The following is a 16,345-nucleotide window of genomic DNA, read 5'->3' as shown; positions in this document are numbered from 1 at the left end:
TCATAAAATAACATGTAAATTTTTTTTTTAAATTAATAAATCTTTTATTGTTCAGATTATTACAGATGTTCCTCTTTTTTCCACCATATCTCCCCTCCACCAGGTTCCCACCCCACCCCATGCCCTTACCCCCTACCACTGTCCTCATCCATAGGTGTAAGATTTTTGTCCAGTCTCTTCCCACACCCCCCACACCTCCTTCCCCCCAAGAATTATCAGTCCATTCCCTTTCTATGCCCCTGCTTCTATTTTTTTTTAACCTAAAACATTTTAAAACTTGAGCATAACATTTCAAGAACAAAAAGTGTTTTAAGTCCCAATTTCAATGTCCAAGAGTTCTGAGTCCAAGTTTCAATGTCCGACAGTTCCTTATGTGTAGGTGTCAGCAATGATATTTCAGTTCTGGATGGTGGACAAATGGTGGCAATGCAGGTCCGACCCTCTCTGGTTTGATCCTGGGCAACCTGCAGCGACGCACAGCTGCTGACTGCTAGCATGGCAAAGTGACGTCAGCGTCCTTCATCTCTGGATTGAATAACATGTAAATTTAACACATTCCCAGTACTACCAAGCTTTTGGAAGGGAGCTAGACAAGTTGATACTTTAGTTCATATGGATAAACAAATATGCAAGAATAGCCAGGAATATACTTAAATACTACAAGGATATATGTGTGGGAATAACCTACTAAACATTAAACCAAAATATAAAATAATGTAGTAATAGCAAATGAATAAACAGACCACTGGAATAGAATTGAAAGTCCATATATAAACCCAGGTATCTATGGAAGTTTGGTATATAATGAAGTTAGCACTTCAAATCACTGGAGTATAGATGGACTTTTAAAATATTTTGGGCTGGGACAACCGGATAGCTATTTGAACAAAAAACAGACCTATATTTAGTACAATAAAAAAGAATAAATGGATAAACTTCAAATGGATCGGGGACCTAAGGGTTTAAAAAATGAAAATATATACTATAACATAACAGGAATTCCTCTTGAATCTTGGTGTGAGGAAAGTCTTTATAACTGACTCAAAATACAGAGATAAAGAAAAAAGAGTTCTAGATTTGAATACGTAAAAATATAAGTCAACATCATATACCTGCTTATATCGTTCACTGAACTCACAGTATGATTTCTGTGGAATTCCTGTCAACAGTGCATAATCTGAATCTAACCATGGGGATACATTAGAGAAAAACTGAAAAACATTCTACAAAATAACTAACTGGTCAAGGTTATGAAAGACAAAGAAAGGAGCAGTTGCCCGGCCGGTGTCGTTCAGTGGTTGTGTTGACCCATGAACCAGGAGGTCATTGTTCAATTCCCAGTTAGGGCACATGCCTGGGTTTTCAGCTCAATCCCCAGTGGGGATCATGCAGGAGGCAGCAGATCAATGATTCTCATCATTGATGTTTCTATCTCTATCTCCCTCTTCCTTCCTCTCTCTAAAGTCAGTTGGGAAAAAAAAGGAGCAGTTCCAGTTTAAAGAAGAGCAATTCTGTTCTGATATTCTGCAATTCCTAGAAATGCCAAGTATGCAGTGGCTGTTACTTAAAGACTTTAAGGAAGCAAATACACAAACTCCCAGGTGCTCAGGGATCACCCTTCCTCCATATTTGATGAGCAGCTCACTTGGAGGTATATCAAAGTCATTTTCAATGGCTCAGAGTAGTTTCTCTCAAAGTTTAAAACAGGAAGCAAAGAATGCTTTCCATTTCTATAGTATGATTGAGACTATGAGTAGCTGAAAGTAATTACTCTTGGAAATTTTACTTTGGTCAGGAAGGCAATGGGAGTGATTATAGGGTTCAGTTAGTATTGGGATCCAGAAGTTACATCTTGGAGAACTCTATGGGTCCTTGGGAAGTGAAAATTAGGATACAATCAAGGCTATTCTTAGTTATTTCAACTCTTGTTGGAGACGTAAAGCTTAAAGGTCATTATCATCATTGTTATTTTATTACTGTTACTACCCTTTAAGGAATCCACCTGAAACAAAACCCCTAATCATCAAAATATTTAATTTTCTTGCAATTTTTTTTTGGATTTTGAGAACATCTTACAAAGACGAAGGCAGATAAGTGTGAGGGAAGAAAGTCACCTGTAAATGGATAACTTGATAAGACTTATGTGAATTTTGAGACTGGATTCAATGTGAAGGAGTTAGAAACTGATTGCAGTGAATCTTCTTTCTCAACAACTAATTACTTAGCCGTTTGAGACTCTTACATAAAATTCAGGAAAAACCTAGAAATATTTCTCTGCACTTCGATCTTCTTAATGCATCAATGATCTGACCATAGGATGTTACCACAGTTTTTCTTCCTATGGTGAGTCACCAACAGTAAAGGCACAATCTGCATATTTGAAGCACCTGGATGTAAAATATAGCTTTATGTGTAAGGTACTATGTTGCCTGCAAATGCAATGACTCTAAAGATTGTACAGCCACAGATACTATCATCCTTATGACGGTTTGTTGAATGGTGTGCAGCTAGCTCCCTTCTTTAAACATTACACTTTTGTTTGTGGCTGTAGCTAATGATTACAGAACTTGTACTCTGAGACATTGTCTCTTTGCTTTCAGAGAGAACACTTTTAAACTGGCCTTGTTATTTTTGTTTGTTTAGCCTTGTCACATTTCAGCTTAGGCTTCAGGCATTGCAAGAGTATTTTCTGCCCATCTGAGTGGTAATTGTCTTCCTTACTTCAGCTCAGTATCTGGCCTATGTGTATATATTTTTCATTTTAAAATTTGGGTATTATTGAAATATGACATGGTATTAGTTTAAGGTGTACACTGTGTTGATTTGATATCCTGTATAATAAAAGGCTAATATGCAAATCGACCAAACGGCAGAATGACTGGTCGCTATGATGCGCCCTGACCACCAGGGGGCAGATGAGCTCCCACAGGGAGAGCCCCGCTCAGCCAGAAGCCAGGGTGACAGCTGGCAAGTGCAGTGGCAGTGGCAGGAGCCTCTCCTGGCTCCACGGCAGTGTTAAGGACCCAAACGGCAGAATGACTGTGCTGGCTTAGGCCCGCGGGGAGTGGGCCTAAGCCAGCAGTTGGACATCCCCGGAGGTGTCCCAGAATGCAAGAGGGCACAGGCCGGGTTGAGGACTCCCCCCCCCCCACAGTGCACGAATGTCGTGCACCAGACTTCTAGTGTTTATATATTACAGTATGATTACCAGCATACCTCTGTCACATTACATAATGATCTTATGTGTGTGTGGGCAGTGAGAATAATTAAGATCTAGTCAGAAACTTTGAAGTTTATAGTATGGCATTGTTGACTACAATTACAATGCTGTTCATTAGATCTCCAGAACTTTACTTACTAGTTGCAAGTTTTATTCAGACCAACAGATGTACATAATCTTTTTGAATACTGAGAACTGACTGATTTTAGAACTATATTGTTGATAAGCTTGACTTGCCATTTAATTATAAGAAATTGTTAAGTAACCACATTTGATGTTCATAGTAGGGTCAAAACATATAGACACATACTATTATCAGCTTTCATTTTAGTTGATAGCTGTATTCCCTCTGACACCACTAATTGTTGCCTAGTTTGAATAGAAGATAGAGAGGCATATGAAGTTCATCTTTAAGCTATGTATGGGGCTGTTGAAAGAGCCTTCGTTCTCTATGCGATCAAGAGAATTGGTCAGTGTTTGGACTTTCACAGAATAATACTTAGTTGAGAATTTGCTACCATTTTTCCTGTTTCCTCTCAAAATAATGAGAAAGGGTGACATATTTAAGCTATAATTTTTCTTTCTGTGACTACAACTGTTTTCTTTTTTGAGAGCATATTTTTAGGTTTTATTCTCCTTTCACTCAAAATATCAATATTGAAAATAAGGTTAAAATGATTTAAAAAAAAGAATTTGTGTTTAGGTAGAAGTTTTCAAAATGCTGATGATTTCTTAATTTATTGCCCTTGCTGTGAGAGAAATGATTCTTCTAAAGACTAATGGCCTTGCCCAGCCTGCATGGCTCAGTGATGGAGTGTCAACCCATGAACCAGGAGATCATGGTTTGATTCCCGGACAGGGCACATACCCGGGTTGCAGGCTCGATCCCCATTGTAAGGTGTGCAGGAGACAGCTGATCAATGGTTCTCTCATCATTGATGGTTCTGTATCTCTCTCCCTCTCATTTTCTCTCTTAAATCAATAAAATTATATTAAAATGAAATAAAGATTAATGGCTTTAATCATCATGCTTTGATCTTAACAAGCTGATTATCATTTATCTGTGGGTCACTTTTTCATATAAAGGATAGTATTCCATTATTGAGAAGAACTACACTAAACTCCAGGTTTGATAGCAGAATCCCAAATGGAGCATTTCCTGTTGAAGTGATGGGCTTAATGAGTGTCCTGAATCTGCCACCTTAAATTGCATCTTCCCCTAGGGTGTTCTTATTTGAATCTTTAGTTCTACCAGTACATTAGACATTAGGGAACTGTGATTCCCTTGAAAATATTTTCTTTGGTGTCTTAAGTGTAGGCAAGGCATGCTGATGTATTAAAAAAAGAGAACTGAAATCTATGGCAGCACAAAAGGTAAATAATTACAGATAATAGATACAGTAGTAAAATTGTGTTTATACTACTATTTACTTGTCCTTGGGATCCTAGTAAGATTTACTGTACCTTATATCCTCTCATCATTCATTCTCATTGATTTACATATTTTTACTTAGTGCCTTCTATATTCCAATGGCTATGCTGGACACTAAAGATATTCTAGTGAGCAGGATAGATATATTTCTTGGCTTCATAGAACTTATAGTCTGATAGGATTGATGATGAAGTTATAATAGCATATGTTGAAAATCATGCTTTGGGTAGCATAGGATTTCAATAGTCTACTGAAGACATTCTTGAGGAGAAATGGCTTTTAAATTGTTACCGAATGAAAAGGAGTTAGTAAAAGAAAGTAGTGGAATGTTTCAGACAGGGTAAAGAGCACATGTAAATGTCACAGGAAAGACAATTTGGCAGGTAGCTTTCGGTTCTTTGTGGGAACGGAAAGGATTTCAGTACGGAGTGGAAAGAAAAGAATAGGCAGTGGTGAGAACACCTAGAGAGGTAAGTGGGTTCCAGAACCCTTTAAGTCATTTAAAGGAATTTAGGTTTTATTCTAAGGGTAAATGTTTGGAGAATTTTAAATAAAATGTTAGAGAAACTTTGTGCCTTTCCTGTATTTCTTCATTCCTACTTCTGTAAAAACTTGTTTTTTCATGATAGTCACATGGAAGGTGCCATCTTACTTCTAACTGCAGGAGCTAAAAAGTCTGTCCTTTTTTGGGGGGCGGGCAGGGTGGAGACAAAGATACATGCATTTTTCAGATACTCTGGGATCTTATAATTTTATTTCTGTTTTTTTTCTGGGGAATCTGGCTTTTCAATACACAAATGCCAGATGACCTCTTTTTTATTTACGGGAAGTTGTATTTGTCACTGAAGTAGTCTGTTCTACATTTCACCTTTACAAGTAGAGAATTAACTAATATTATATGGTATCTAATATATGTTTTATAAGAATTAGCCTGAATATAGGGTAATAATTATGTATTTTAAAATATTTTATTTAAATAGACCATGCTTGTGGTAAAATGTACACTCTTAAGTGTACCTCTTGATAAACTTTTATATATGTGCACACTCATGGTAATCATCATCATCCTTAGCAAGATAAAGAACATTTCCAGTGTCCTAGAAGGCTCCTTCATTCTCCCTCCCAATTATAAATTCCAAAAGATAATCACTATTCTTTCCTGTCACCATAGATTCATTCATTTTGTTTGTTTTTGAATTTTGTATAAATGAAATTATAAAGCTACATCTGTGTGTTTTTTTTCCATTCAATATAATGTCATTGTTACAGGTAGTAGTTTGTTTTATTTGTTGCTGTGTAGCATCATATCTCTATTGAAGAGGTGGTATTTAATGTAGGCATTGCAGAATGAGCATCAAGAAGGGTGGGGAGATATTCTGGTCAGGAGGATGTCATGAGTGAAGGTGTGGAAGTGAAACAGCACAAAGTATGTACAAGTGAGATACATTTGGTGTTCTCAATTGAACGGAATGAACAGCTATGGGAGGCTGGGTGAAGGTGGAGAGATTGAGAGAAAAAAAGAAAAAACTCATGGACAGGGACAACAGTGGTGATTGTCAGGGAGAAGGGAGTTGGGAGAGTGGAGGACGGTATAAGGGGGAGAAAGGATGGAGACTTGAGTTGGAGTGGTGAACACACAATACAGTGTACAGATGATATATTGTAGAATTGTGCACCTGAAACCTGTACAATTTTGTTAACCAGTGTTATCTCAATGTATTCAATGTCAAAGGTAAAAAAGAATAATAGGAGATGAATGACTAGGGCCAGATTATGTAGGGCCCTTAAGACCTTGCTTTAAAGTGATCTTTATGGAATGTCAATACATAAATAAAAGAGATAAGAAGGGATAGTTTATCAGTAAAAACTTATTTTATAATTTCATTTTATAGCATTAAATATAAAGTCCTTTAACTAGAGCAATGAAGCTGTTTTGATAAACACAAAACTGAAACCCATGCTTGTTGATCTTAGATAGGAGTTTTTGTTGCTGTGGGTGTATGTGTTTTATGAGCCTCAGTTTCCACTTTATTTCTGATGTCTTTTCTTTAGGCTGTTTCACTTTAAAAAATCCTAATTCAGCCCTAGCCAATTTGGCTCAATGGACAGAGCATCAGCCTGTGGACTGAAGGGTCACGGGTTCGATTTCATCAAGGGCACATGCCTGGGTTGCTGGCTCGGTCCCCAGTAGGGGGCCTGAAGGAGGCAGCTGATCAATGATTCTCTATCATCATTGACGTTTCTATCTCTCTCTCCTTCTACCTTCCTCTCTGAAATCAATAAAAATATATTTTAAAAAATCCTAATTCAGATAGCTAAATAATTGTAAATAGCAGCCCTATAAGTGTTTACTTACAGTCATTGCATATTTTCAATAAAGCTAAATATTTACTTCACTGTTTTAACCTGGTAGTAATAAATGTTTTAAACTGGGAGTACAAGTTAATGCCTTGGTGGTTTCCAGTGTTAAATTTGAAACATAACACATTTGTCTGTGTATGACAGCTTTTGTTATGATTTTCTATTGTTTATTTTTTTAACTTGTAACTGGCAGAAACCCAACTCAAACTAGCTTAAGCAAAAACAGGAATATATGGGCTTACATTACCAAGAAGCCCAGAAGCAGAATTTGGTTTTAATTATTTTTGGATGTAAGTGTGCTAACACAATGTAAAGATTTTTTTCTCTATCTTATCTTACTTTATGTGCCAGGGACCATGGCCATGGCCCACATGCTTTTTGCTTCCAACCTGAGAGGCTTTTCAGATAGTTCCTGGGTCAAATTCCTCTTTGTTTTCCTGGGAGGAGCAGTAGGAGGCAGGCAGCAGTGTCTGTGATTGACAACTTGCATCACAACAACAGTAGCACTCAGAAATATCCCGCCCCCCCCCAACAAACAAACAAACAACAACAAAAAACAAAAACAACAAAAAGGAATATAGAACACAGTGGCCACACACAAATTATTTTTTTCACTGCCCAAAACAGTTGTTAGTTTTTTTAAAGGAGTTAAGCATGCATCTGAAAAAGTAAAAATGAATTCAAGTACTTGTAGAACTCAAAGAGCAGTGTTTTATATATGTTAATTGTTTGAATACTTTGGCCTTTGGCAATGGAGCAGCAGAAAATAGGATCACGAGAGGGTAGGGTGTCATGATGAGTAATATTTCAGCAATATGGACAGCTATAGTCTCTAATAGGACATTTTACTCCATTGAACTTGTGGTGAATTTGAATGTGTTGTGGGCAATAAGCTACAGTGAAAAACCAAGGTTTCAGGCTGCACGTTTACTTCTTGTACATGAAGATAAAATCTAATTTGGAAGGAATTACTTTTTGGGTTTAACAGTATTTTTAAGTAGCATCTTAACTGTTCCTTAACAGATGATATTCAGGAAAGGCAAGCCCTTAGTGCAAACGAGATAAAGCATTATGGGAAGGAATATGGAGGAGCAGTGTAATGGAGTGTGTATGGGAGAATAGGCTGTTGAACACTACTGACTTTTACTGAAATATCTTGAGTTTTTAGCACCCTTCTCCAAAGAACTAGAGTGCTTCCCTCCATATCTGAAGTGGAGACTATAAAACTGATGTTCAAATAATAATTTAAGTAGTCATTTCAGTAAAACTAGCAATGAACCGGCGTCAGGGCTCTGTCACCAACTGTTGGACCTTGAGCAAGGCAGATGCCTTTTTTTGACTATTTCCTCATTTCTGAAATGGGTGCGTTGGTCTCTGCAATCAGCTAAGTCTCTCAGCTACAGCAGTAGGCCACGAGCCTCTGAATCACCTGCTGGGTGTTTCACTCTTTTTCTATACTGGCATGGGGCAGCTGCTACCAATTAGCATTTGTACTCCGATGGATATGGGAGATGAATTTCGTTTTGAATAATCCCTCGGATATTGTTCTAGGTGCTAAGTAGCCTGGGAAAGCAGATGAAAGAGATATATCTTTTATCTGTATCTATATAACAATGTGAATTCCATGAGTGTTTGTTAAGCCTCAGTTTTTAGAAGTCCCTATAAAAAATTATCAAAGACTTTGGTAGATAAAAACAGTGCAAAGAGATATTGCACCTAATGTGATGATGTTGCATGTGTATTTCTGGCAGATTTCAAATGTGAGGCTTTTTCTCCCTTATAAAAATGCCAAAATCTTGTATCTAATAGTTCTAATGACATTTCAATAGCTCGCTCTCTCTCTCTCTCTCTCTCTCTCTCTCTCTCTCTCTCTCTCTCTCCTATCTAGTAAAGTGGTTGTGGAATTACATTTTTCCTGGAAGGAATATATCTGATTTAATGACCAAATTGTTTTAAGGCAGCACAACAGAATTTCACAAGAACTAAATCTATTTCTTCATACTGATCATGCATGTTTTACTCAAGCATTGAGTCATTAGCATGTTTATAATGGTTCTAATTTAGCACAACATTTTCTGAATTTTATCCTTGAGTCATTTACAAATTGTTCATATTGAATAAACAAAGGAAACAGATTGCATTTTATACTTAGTAATTTATCTGAAAGAAGAGGGGAGGGTTAATTGTTTTAAAGTTTTGGTCTGTTTGGGGAAGTAAGCCTGCTTTTTTCATTGCTAGGCATAAATGCCATTTCTCATCTTTTTGGGGATTGAGGGAGGGGGCTATGGAGGAGTAAAATGAAAAATTAGGACCAGGACAAGATTGGCCACTCCCAGAGGGGAGTGTGGAGCAAAAGGGGAGCTGGCACGAGATTATCCAAAACAGTTGGTGCATTCCTTAATGATCAAGTGCTTGAGAAGTCCAGCTCTTCCTGGCAGAGCATCTGTGTTGATGTTTATATCATTCCCTGCTGTATGGGAAAGGCATGCTTTCTCTTGCTGCTTGGCTAAAAATAGGGTGGAATATAGCATTGTATGAGATATTTTAAGATAGCTAAAACATTTAAGAGGTTAAAGGTTCGACTTTTGGATCAGAAAAGATCAGTGATACAACTTGTGTTGTTCCTTGCAGACTGCATTTTATCTAGGGTTTGTCAGTGATTCGCACTCTTGGTTAGGCAAGTTATTCTAGTTTCATTTGGTGCAGTCTGAAAACCCACTCTGCTGGCTTTTCTGTCAGCTTCCCAGCATGAAGGGCAGGCCTGAAAACAGCCTCTATTTATACCCCCTTGTTCGTATTTGGAAAATCAGTTGTTTCACTGGAGAGGGGGAGAAAGAGAGGAGAGCACAAGCAGTTGTCAGGGAGTGTGCTTTATACGTTATCGTGACTTCAAAATAAAACTGGCACATTTTAGTGTCTAATTATTTTTAGTGAGCTTGGAGGGTTTTAATTAAAATTTAAGAGTGCTCTTCAAGCTCTCCAAGCTCCAATTTTATCCCACTGTATTCTGAAGCACTTATCACTGTGGAAATATGTACAGTAACTGGCTTGTGCATCTCTGTTTCCTAAGGAAAAATGTGGGATGGGATGATCAGCAAGGATATAAATATATATTGTCAGATTACTTGTAAACCAAGGTCAAGGGTACTTTTGACAAGTTATTATTCTTGGATACAGAGAAAAATTATTGCGTTTGAAATGTATAATTCCTATGGTAAAAATAAATGAATTGTTTCAATATTTTCTTAAAAGAGTTAATAAAGCAGTAGGAAATCTGCACAGAGGAGCAGCAGCCATTATTTTTTCTCACTAAAATACTTTAAAGATATTTTCTATATCATGTTTCTAATGACTTAGCATTTGAGGTAAATGGAATAATAAGTGGTTACTCACAGGTCAGTTGTTTTAAAGTACAATGATTTTTTCCATTTTTTTCTATTCCCATGATTTAGTTTTAGTGATGATTTTTTAAAAAATGTACTCTCTTTGACCCACTTGAAATATCTTTATTTTGTGCAGAATAAGTGTTAATACGGCCTCGACTTTGTTTACTAGAAATCATTTTAAATTGTTTTTAAAATACTACACAGATTAGAAAATAAATATCCCACATACTTTCACTTTGAATTTCTCTTGTACTGTAAAATTAATTATTAGCATGAAAAGCACTCTTGACCCATATGGACTGAAACCTAGTTGATTAGGAAGCCGAAACATTGCTTTGCAATCGTTATGCAGGATATTTATGAAAAATTAGTTCTGAATTGCCTTTCCTTGTTCCCTAGGAAAAGTTTCTTTAAAAATTTAAATTTGCAAAGAAAAAGAAAAAAAACAAACAAAAGCTATGCAACTGAAAATTAATTTATAATGTATCAAAACCTTTTACATCTTTGATTTAAATATAAGGGAAATCCCAGGTCCAGCTTTTGATTTTCCATAGTCCTTTTTAAATACTTTATTTACAAAAATGAGATAAATATAATGAAATTCTGTATTTTATTGACTATGTATTGGCTTTGGAGGCTAATTCTTTCAAAGTAAGAGGAATTAAATTTGACATTTTCCACTTTTATACTGAGGTGTGTAGCTTACATTCATTTTTAATATGTACATATTATTGTGACTTTTTTAAATACCATAATGTTACAGTTCTTTATCTCAATTTCCAAAAGGTATATAGCTCCTCTCCTATGTCTTAGCTGAAGACAACTCAGTCAAAACACTGAAATTTGAATAGTCAAAGTTAGATCATGAAATAAGCTGTATATTGTCTTATTGATTTGAGGACTATGGCACCACCATACATTTTTTTAGCTGCTTTCAATTTAATCATGTAAAGCACATTTATCTGAATAAATAATCCAAGAATATCTGGGTGATGTTCAGTACCTTTCTGCCATTTGGAACCCTGACTGACTGGTGAGCTACAGCCACTCTGCATGCTCCTTCCTGCTCTTACACGATGCAAACTGGAGCTCTTTACGTATTTGACCTCTTAGGATTTTGCATCTGTACTTGGGGCAAAGTCTGATCTGACCAATTGCCTCTGTAAAGCTGGTGTCCTATTAATGTAGTGAAGCATGTAGTACAAGGAGATGAATACTTACTTTTAATTTCCACCCTTACCTGGATATTATTTGAGTGGGGAATCTTAAATTTTTAAAATATAAAATATTTAAAAATTAAAATAAGTTTTTATGTATATGTTTATTACACATTTCCTCATTTCAAGTCAGAAACCTCTCGGTGGTGACAGTCCTCTGCTTAGGTAGTATTTGTTAACAACCTGAATTTTTTGGTCCTTTTATCCCTTCCTCTTTGGCTTTCCATTACAGTATGGAGTGAGCTTAGTACTAATTGTGGTAAGCTCTTAGAAGTTTGGCAGTCAGATAATTAGGTGAGAAGCTGGGAGTTTGTCAAGAGATTCTTCAGTGTTTTGAATCTCTCTAGAATCTCTGTGCATTGAGATTAAATGCTGATAAGGTTTTATTTAGTGAGTTGTATGTCTTGTCCTATAGATAAAGGCCATCAGTAGTTGTTATTACATATTTTCATGAACTATAATAGAGATATGCAAAGGCTGCTTTATGTCCCCCCTCAGCTTCTTCTACTGAAACAGGAACTATATGGCTAGATTAATTTATCATTATAGTGAGAATTAATTTTCCAACAGGAATGTGAAATGCTTTGAAGTTATTAACCATTTTATTAATGAGTAGCTTTTATGTAAAGCTGTGTCCACATGGTTTGATTTATGTTGGAAGTGTGTCTTCCTGTTGTCCATATAGTTCTGTTTTTCTCCCATGGAGTTTAAGCATTCTTTTCCTGGAGCTCAGAAAGATTTCAGGTCTATTTATAGAAATGAGAGACATATTTTTATGCTTTACATTTATTGTGTTTCTAATACTAGTTTATGAACTTGCTGTGAGTTTGTGATCATTACTAGAAAATTGGGCTTTTGTCTTTTACGATTACAATATATGCTCTCAACTCAAATTTTAATCAAACAAGGTATGTTTTAGCATTTGTATCAGTGATTAGCAGTTTAGTGTATTGTTATAACATGTATGAAAGGGCAATAAAAAAAAGTAACAGAACTGGGTAGGATAGAAAATTGAACATGTTGTGTTGACTATTCTTATCCATGATCTGATGTTAAATCAATATATCTCAGACATTTAAACCCTATTTGCAAAATGTAATCTCTGATAGGCACGGCTTTGAGGATTGGCTTCATAATTTTCAAGACTCAGTGTTATCTTTTTTATGACTTCAGCAAAAATACAAAATATGTATAGACCAAAGTACACATCTTGTTTCTGAATTTAAAAATAAATGTAGCAAGAAACCATTTTGGAAATTAAATACAGACTGAACATATGGGTATGCATGTAGGCCCTATTGGAAGGTCACTCAGAATCCAGTTTTTAATCACAGCGGTAGGTCACTCGTTGAAGCCTAAGACAATTTTAATGGGAAAGAATGGAAAGGAAGAAGGAGGGAAGTAAAGAAGGGAAGAAGTAAAGGAAGGGGCAGGGAGCTTTCTCTTAATAGAATCAAGCTGGCTTCTATTTAGAAAGAACTTTAGCTTCTGTGATAGCACGCTAGTACTGTTGTTCTTCATCAGGCATTTCAGGATGCACTGATCTGGATTCCATCCATTCCTTGATTGATTGATCATGTCATGGACAAATGTTAATTGTTTTTGCCAATACGTTCTAATTGTGCAGTAGTCTTCTCATCTCTAACCCCGGGCTTTCTGTCTTTTTCTAAAGCTTATCTAGTTTCTAAAACCCTTTAGATCCATCTTGACCTTACTGTCATTCTGAAAAATTCAAGGAGGATTTAGAAGTTGGAAGAAAAAAAAAGAAAGGAAAAAATGCTAAAGAGAAAGGTACTGATAGGGAGAGGAGAAGCATTTGGATACAGAGTAACAATTTAAATATAATTTAAAAAGAAGTTATCAGAATTTGACACTTGGAATGTTAAAGTTTAATGGGAGTATGCTTCACACTAAGGGTTTAGTATTTAAGTCTGCATTCTCTTTTGGAAATATGTCTTATTTGTTAAGATTTGAGGCTCAAAAGATACATGTAAATAGTTGCAAGCAGTAGCGTCAGTTTCAGATCCATCTGAATATAGAGATAAAAGAGCACATTGAGGAAAATGTGCTAATTATTAGAATATTCTGGTTTAAATTTCTGTAACCTTTATGAATCTTTATAGAAACAAGTGTAATCACTCCCTGTAATCTAGTGTGCTACTTAGAAATGCAGCAGGGAAAAATGTTTAAATAAGTATTTTCTTGAAGAGAATATATACTTCTCTTTTTATACAAGAGAACTGTAGTAGCAGTTTTCATTATATGGACTTTATTTTCTTTGCATTTTGCCATAAATGGGTATTTTATGAAAGTTGCTGTATTTTTTTTTTAAGAACACATGGTTACAGGTTGATTGATGTTTTCTCCCTTTAAGAATTGTCATTCTTCTGTGAGTAGCACATGAATTTTGCTTGGAATTAAAACATAATCACCTGGATTAAAAGGAATATTTTCTAAACTTAAACCTGTAGAAAAGGGCCCCTTTTTCTGTCTTATCAGTCTAAGAAATGCTAAATGCTGACTGAATATTGATATAATTATAATTGTAATACCAATACAAGTTTATTGAGCATTATATTCTTAGGAATAGTTTAAATAATATGGTAAAAAATTAGTTGTGTTATTTTATAATACAGTAATATAATTGTTTATATCCTAAGGTTAAAACAACAAAAAATAGCTTTGATCATTTTTAAGTGATAGAGTTTCTTCATAAACTAGCTTTTTGGATTTGTAATATTTTAATACTTATAAAATAAAAAATATATGTAATATCTTGAATCCTTACTTTTTTTATTTTAACAGATTCCTCTTGCATGGAAAAACTACTATCAAAAGATTGGAAGGAAAAAATGGAAAGACTAAATACCAGTGAACTTCTTGGAGAAATTAAAGGTACAATATATAAAATATAAAATAAATCAATGTGGAGATGTTATTTTGTATAACAATACATTTGCTGATCGTTTGTACCCTAACATTAATTTCTTACTTCTAATATTTGTTAATGTATGAGAGGTAAATGTATAGTATGTCCTTGAACTTTTATTCTTTTTAATGTTTACAGAATGAAATTTTTGGCCTCTCTTTTTATTATTCTATAACATATAGATGATAGGATAAATTGTTTTTAATTTACTTAACTAAAAAGTATTAAAATAAAAAATGTCATATCAAAGATGATGAACAAATTAAATTAAATATAATTTTAGTCTTTCCTCTTAAGTCATAATGTAATAGCTTTATTTATGAATCTAAGTCAATACTTTGAAAGGGTCAACTGTAGCACCTATAAAAAAAAGAGTTTATAGAATTTGCTGTACATAATGGTTTATGGGTGGGTTCTGAGGCCTGTGTACTGGTTCAAATCCTGGCCCTGCCATTTACTAGATAATTGACTTTGGGCAAGTCACTGTCTTCTTTATGTTTTGAATTCCTAGGATCTAAAATGGGGATAATAATAGTATCTACCTCATAGGCTCCTTAAGAGAATTAATACATGTAAACTTTTAGCATTTTACCTGGCACTTAAGAAAGGACTCATGAGAGTAAGTTTTAGTCATTGTTATTATTAACATGCCCATATGTTGATAGGTTGATTAATCTTAAACAGATTTCACAGGATTTAAAATTTCATAACCTTTTACCCTGATGATGATGGATATCTTAATTTTTGAAGTTATGTGATTGATGTTGTTACATGTTAAGAAGTGGACAATCCCAATCAATACATTACAGAACTAACCTAACTCTCTTGTTGATTTCTTTAAGGAAATGAAGTACTGTATTATTAATTTTTGCTATCATGAATAGAATCCTAAGTCATTAATTAATTCTATAAGTTGTTCCCTACAGAAAGTCATTACTGTCACTTGCACTAACAATTTGGGCAGTTTATTAGATTATGTTTCTGAATTTCCAAACAGCTTCAGGTTAATCTTCCTATTGGTCATGGATAATAAATATCTCATTTAAGGTGAATATTTGGCAATAGTTATCTGATTGAAATTTTATTTTGAATTTAGTATAGAAAATTGCCTAGGGTTCAGACATCTTATGTTCTTCTCAAATGAAGAGAAAAGGAAGTCATCTCCCAATGAATAATTAATAACTCATTCCATTATCTAATGCAGTATCAAAATCAAGTAGAAATTTAATAGTATTTTGAATTTCACTGCTTCTGCTTTTTACTTATGAAGGCCACTTGCTTGCCATTTTGGAAACAAACCCTCAACGTTTAACTGAGGGGTAGAAAGAAAGTCATTAGTGACATATTCTTTTTTTTTTTTGTACTTTGATTTTTTATATTTTTATTTTTTAAATTTCATATAACTTTATTTTAACTTTATTGTTGAAAGTATTACATATGTCCCCCTTTTTCCCCATTAACCCCCTCCAGCTCGCTCCCTCCCTTGCCCCAGGCTTTTACCACCTAATAGTCCCTGAGTGACATATTCTTTATCCAGCTGCTATAACATGGTGTGTGCTACTTTGCACGTCATTCTGTGTTTTCTTCCCTTCCCAAAGTCATTGGTTTTATAACAGTGAGAACGGAAATGGTTTATGCAAAGTCAAGCTTTTGCCAGCATGAGTGATGAGGGTCTTGCTTTCTCTCAGTAATGTGGAAGCTAACATTTTATTATGTTACTAGAGGCCTGATGCACGAAATTCGTGCACAGGTGTGTGTGTGTGTGTGTGTGTGTGTGTGTGTGTGTGTGTCCCTCAGCCC

At 35.2% G+C, this 16,345-nt stretch overlaps 1 protein-coding gene across 18 annotated transcripts in view; it reads left to right on the top strand.

Moving 5' to 3' along the window:
* The window catches only part of SOX6 (SRY (sex determining region Y)-box 6), a 384,360-nt gene that overhangs the window by 135,770 nt on the left and 232,245 nt on the right, over nucleotides 1-16,345 (top strand). For all 18 annotated transcript variants that reach the window (XM_014530922.1, XM_014530923.1, XM_014530916.1 and 15 more), the window contains exon 4: nucleotides 14,422-14,511. In XM_014530922.1, coding sequence (XP_014386408.1) covers nucleotides 14,422-14,511 — 90 coding nt within the window. The remainder of the gene's footprint in view (nucleotides 1-14,421; nucleotides 14,512-16,345) is intronic.

This window comes from Myotis brandtii, unplaced genomic scaffold, assembly GCF_000412655.1.
Source record: "Myotis brandtii unplaced genomic scaffold, ASM41265v1 scaffold782, whole genome shotgun sequence".
Lineage (NCBI taxonomy): Eukaryota > Metazoa > Chordata > Mammalia > Chiroptera > Vespertilionidae > Myotis > Myotis brandtii.
This window is presented reverse-complemented; position numbering and strand designations above follow the sequence as displayed.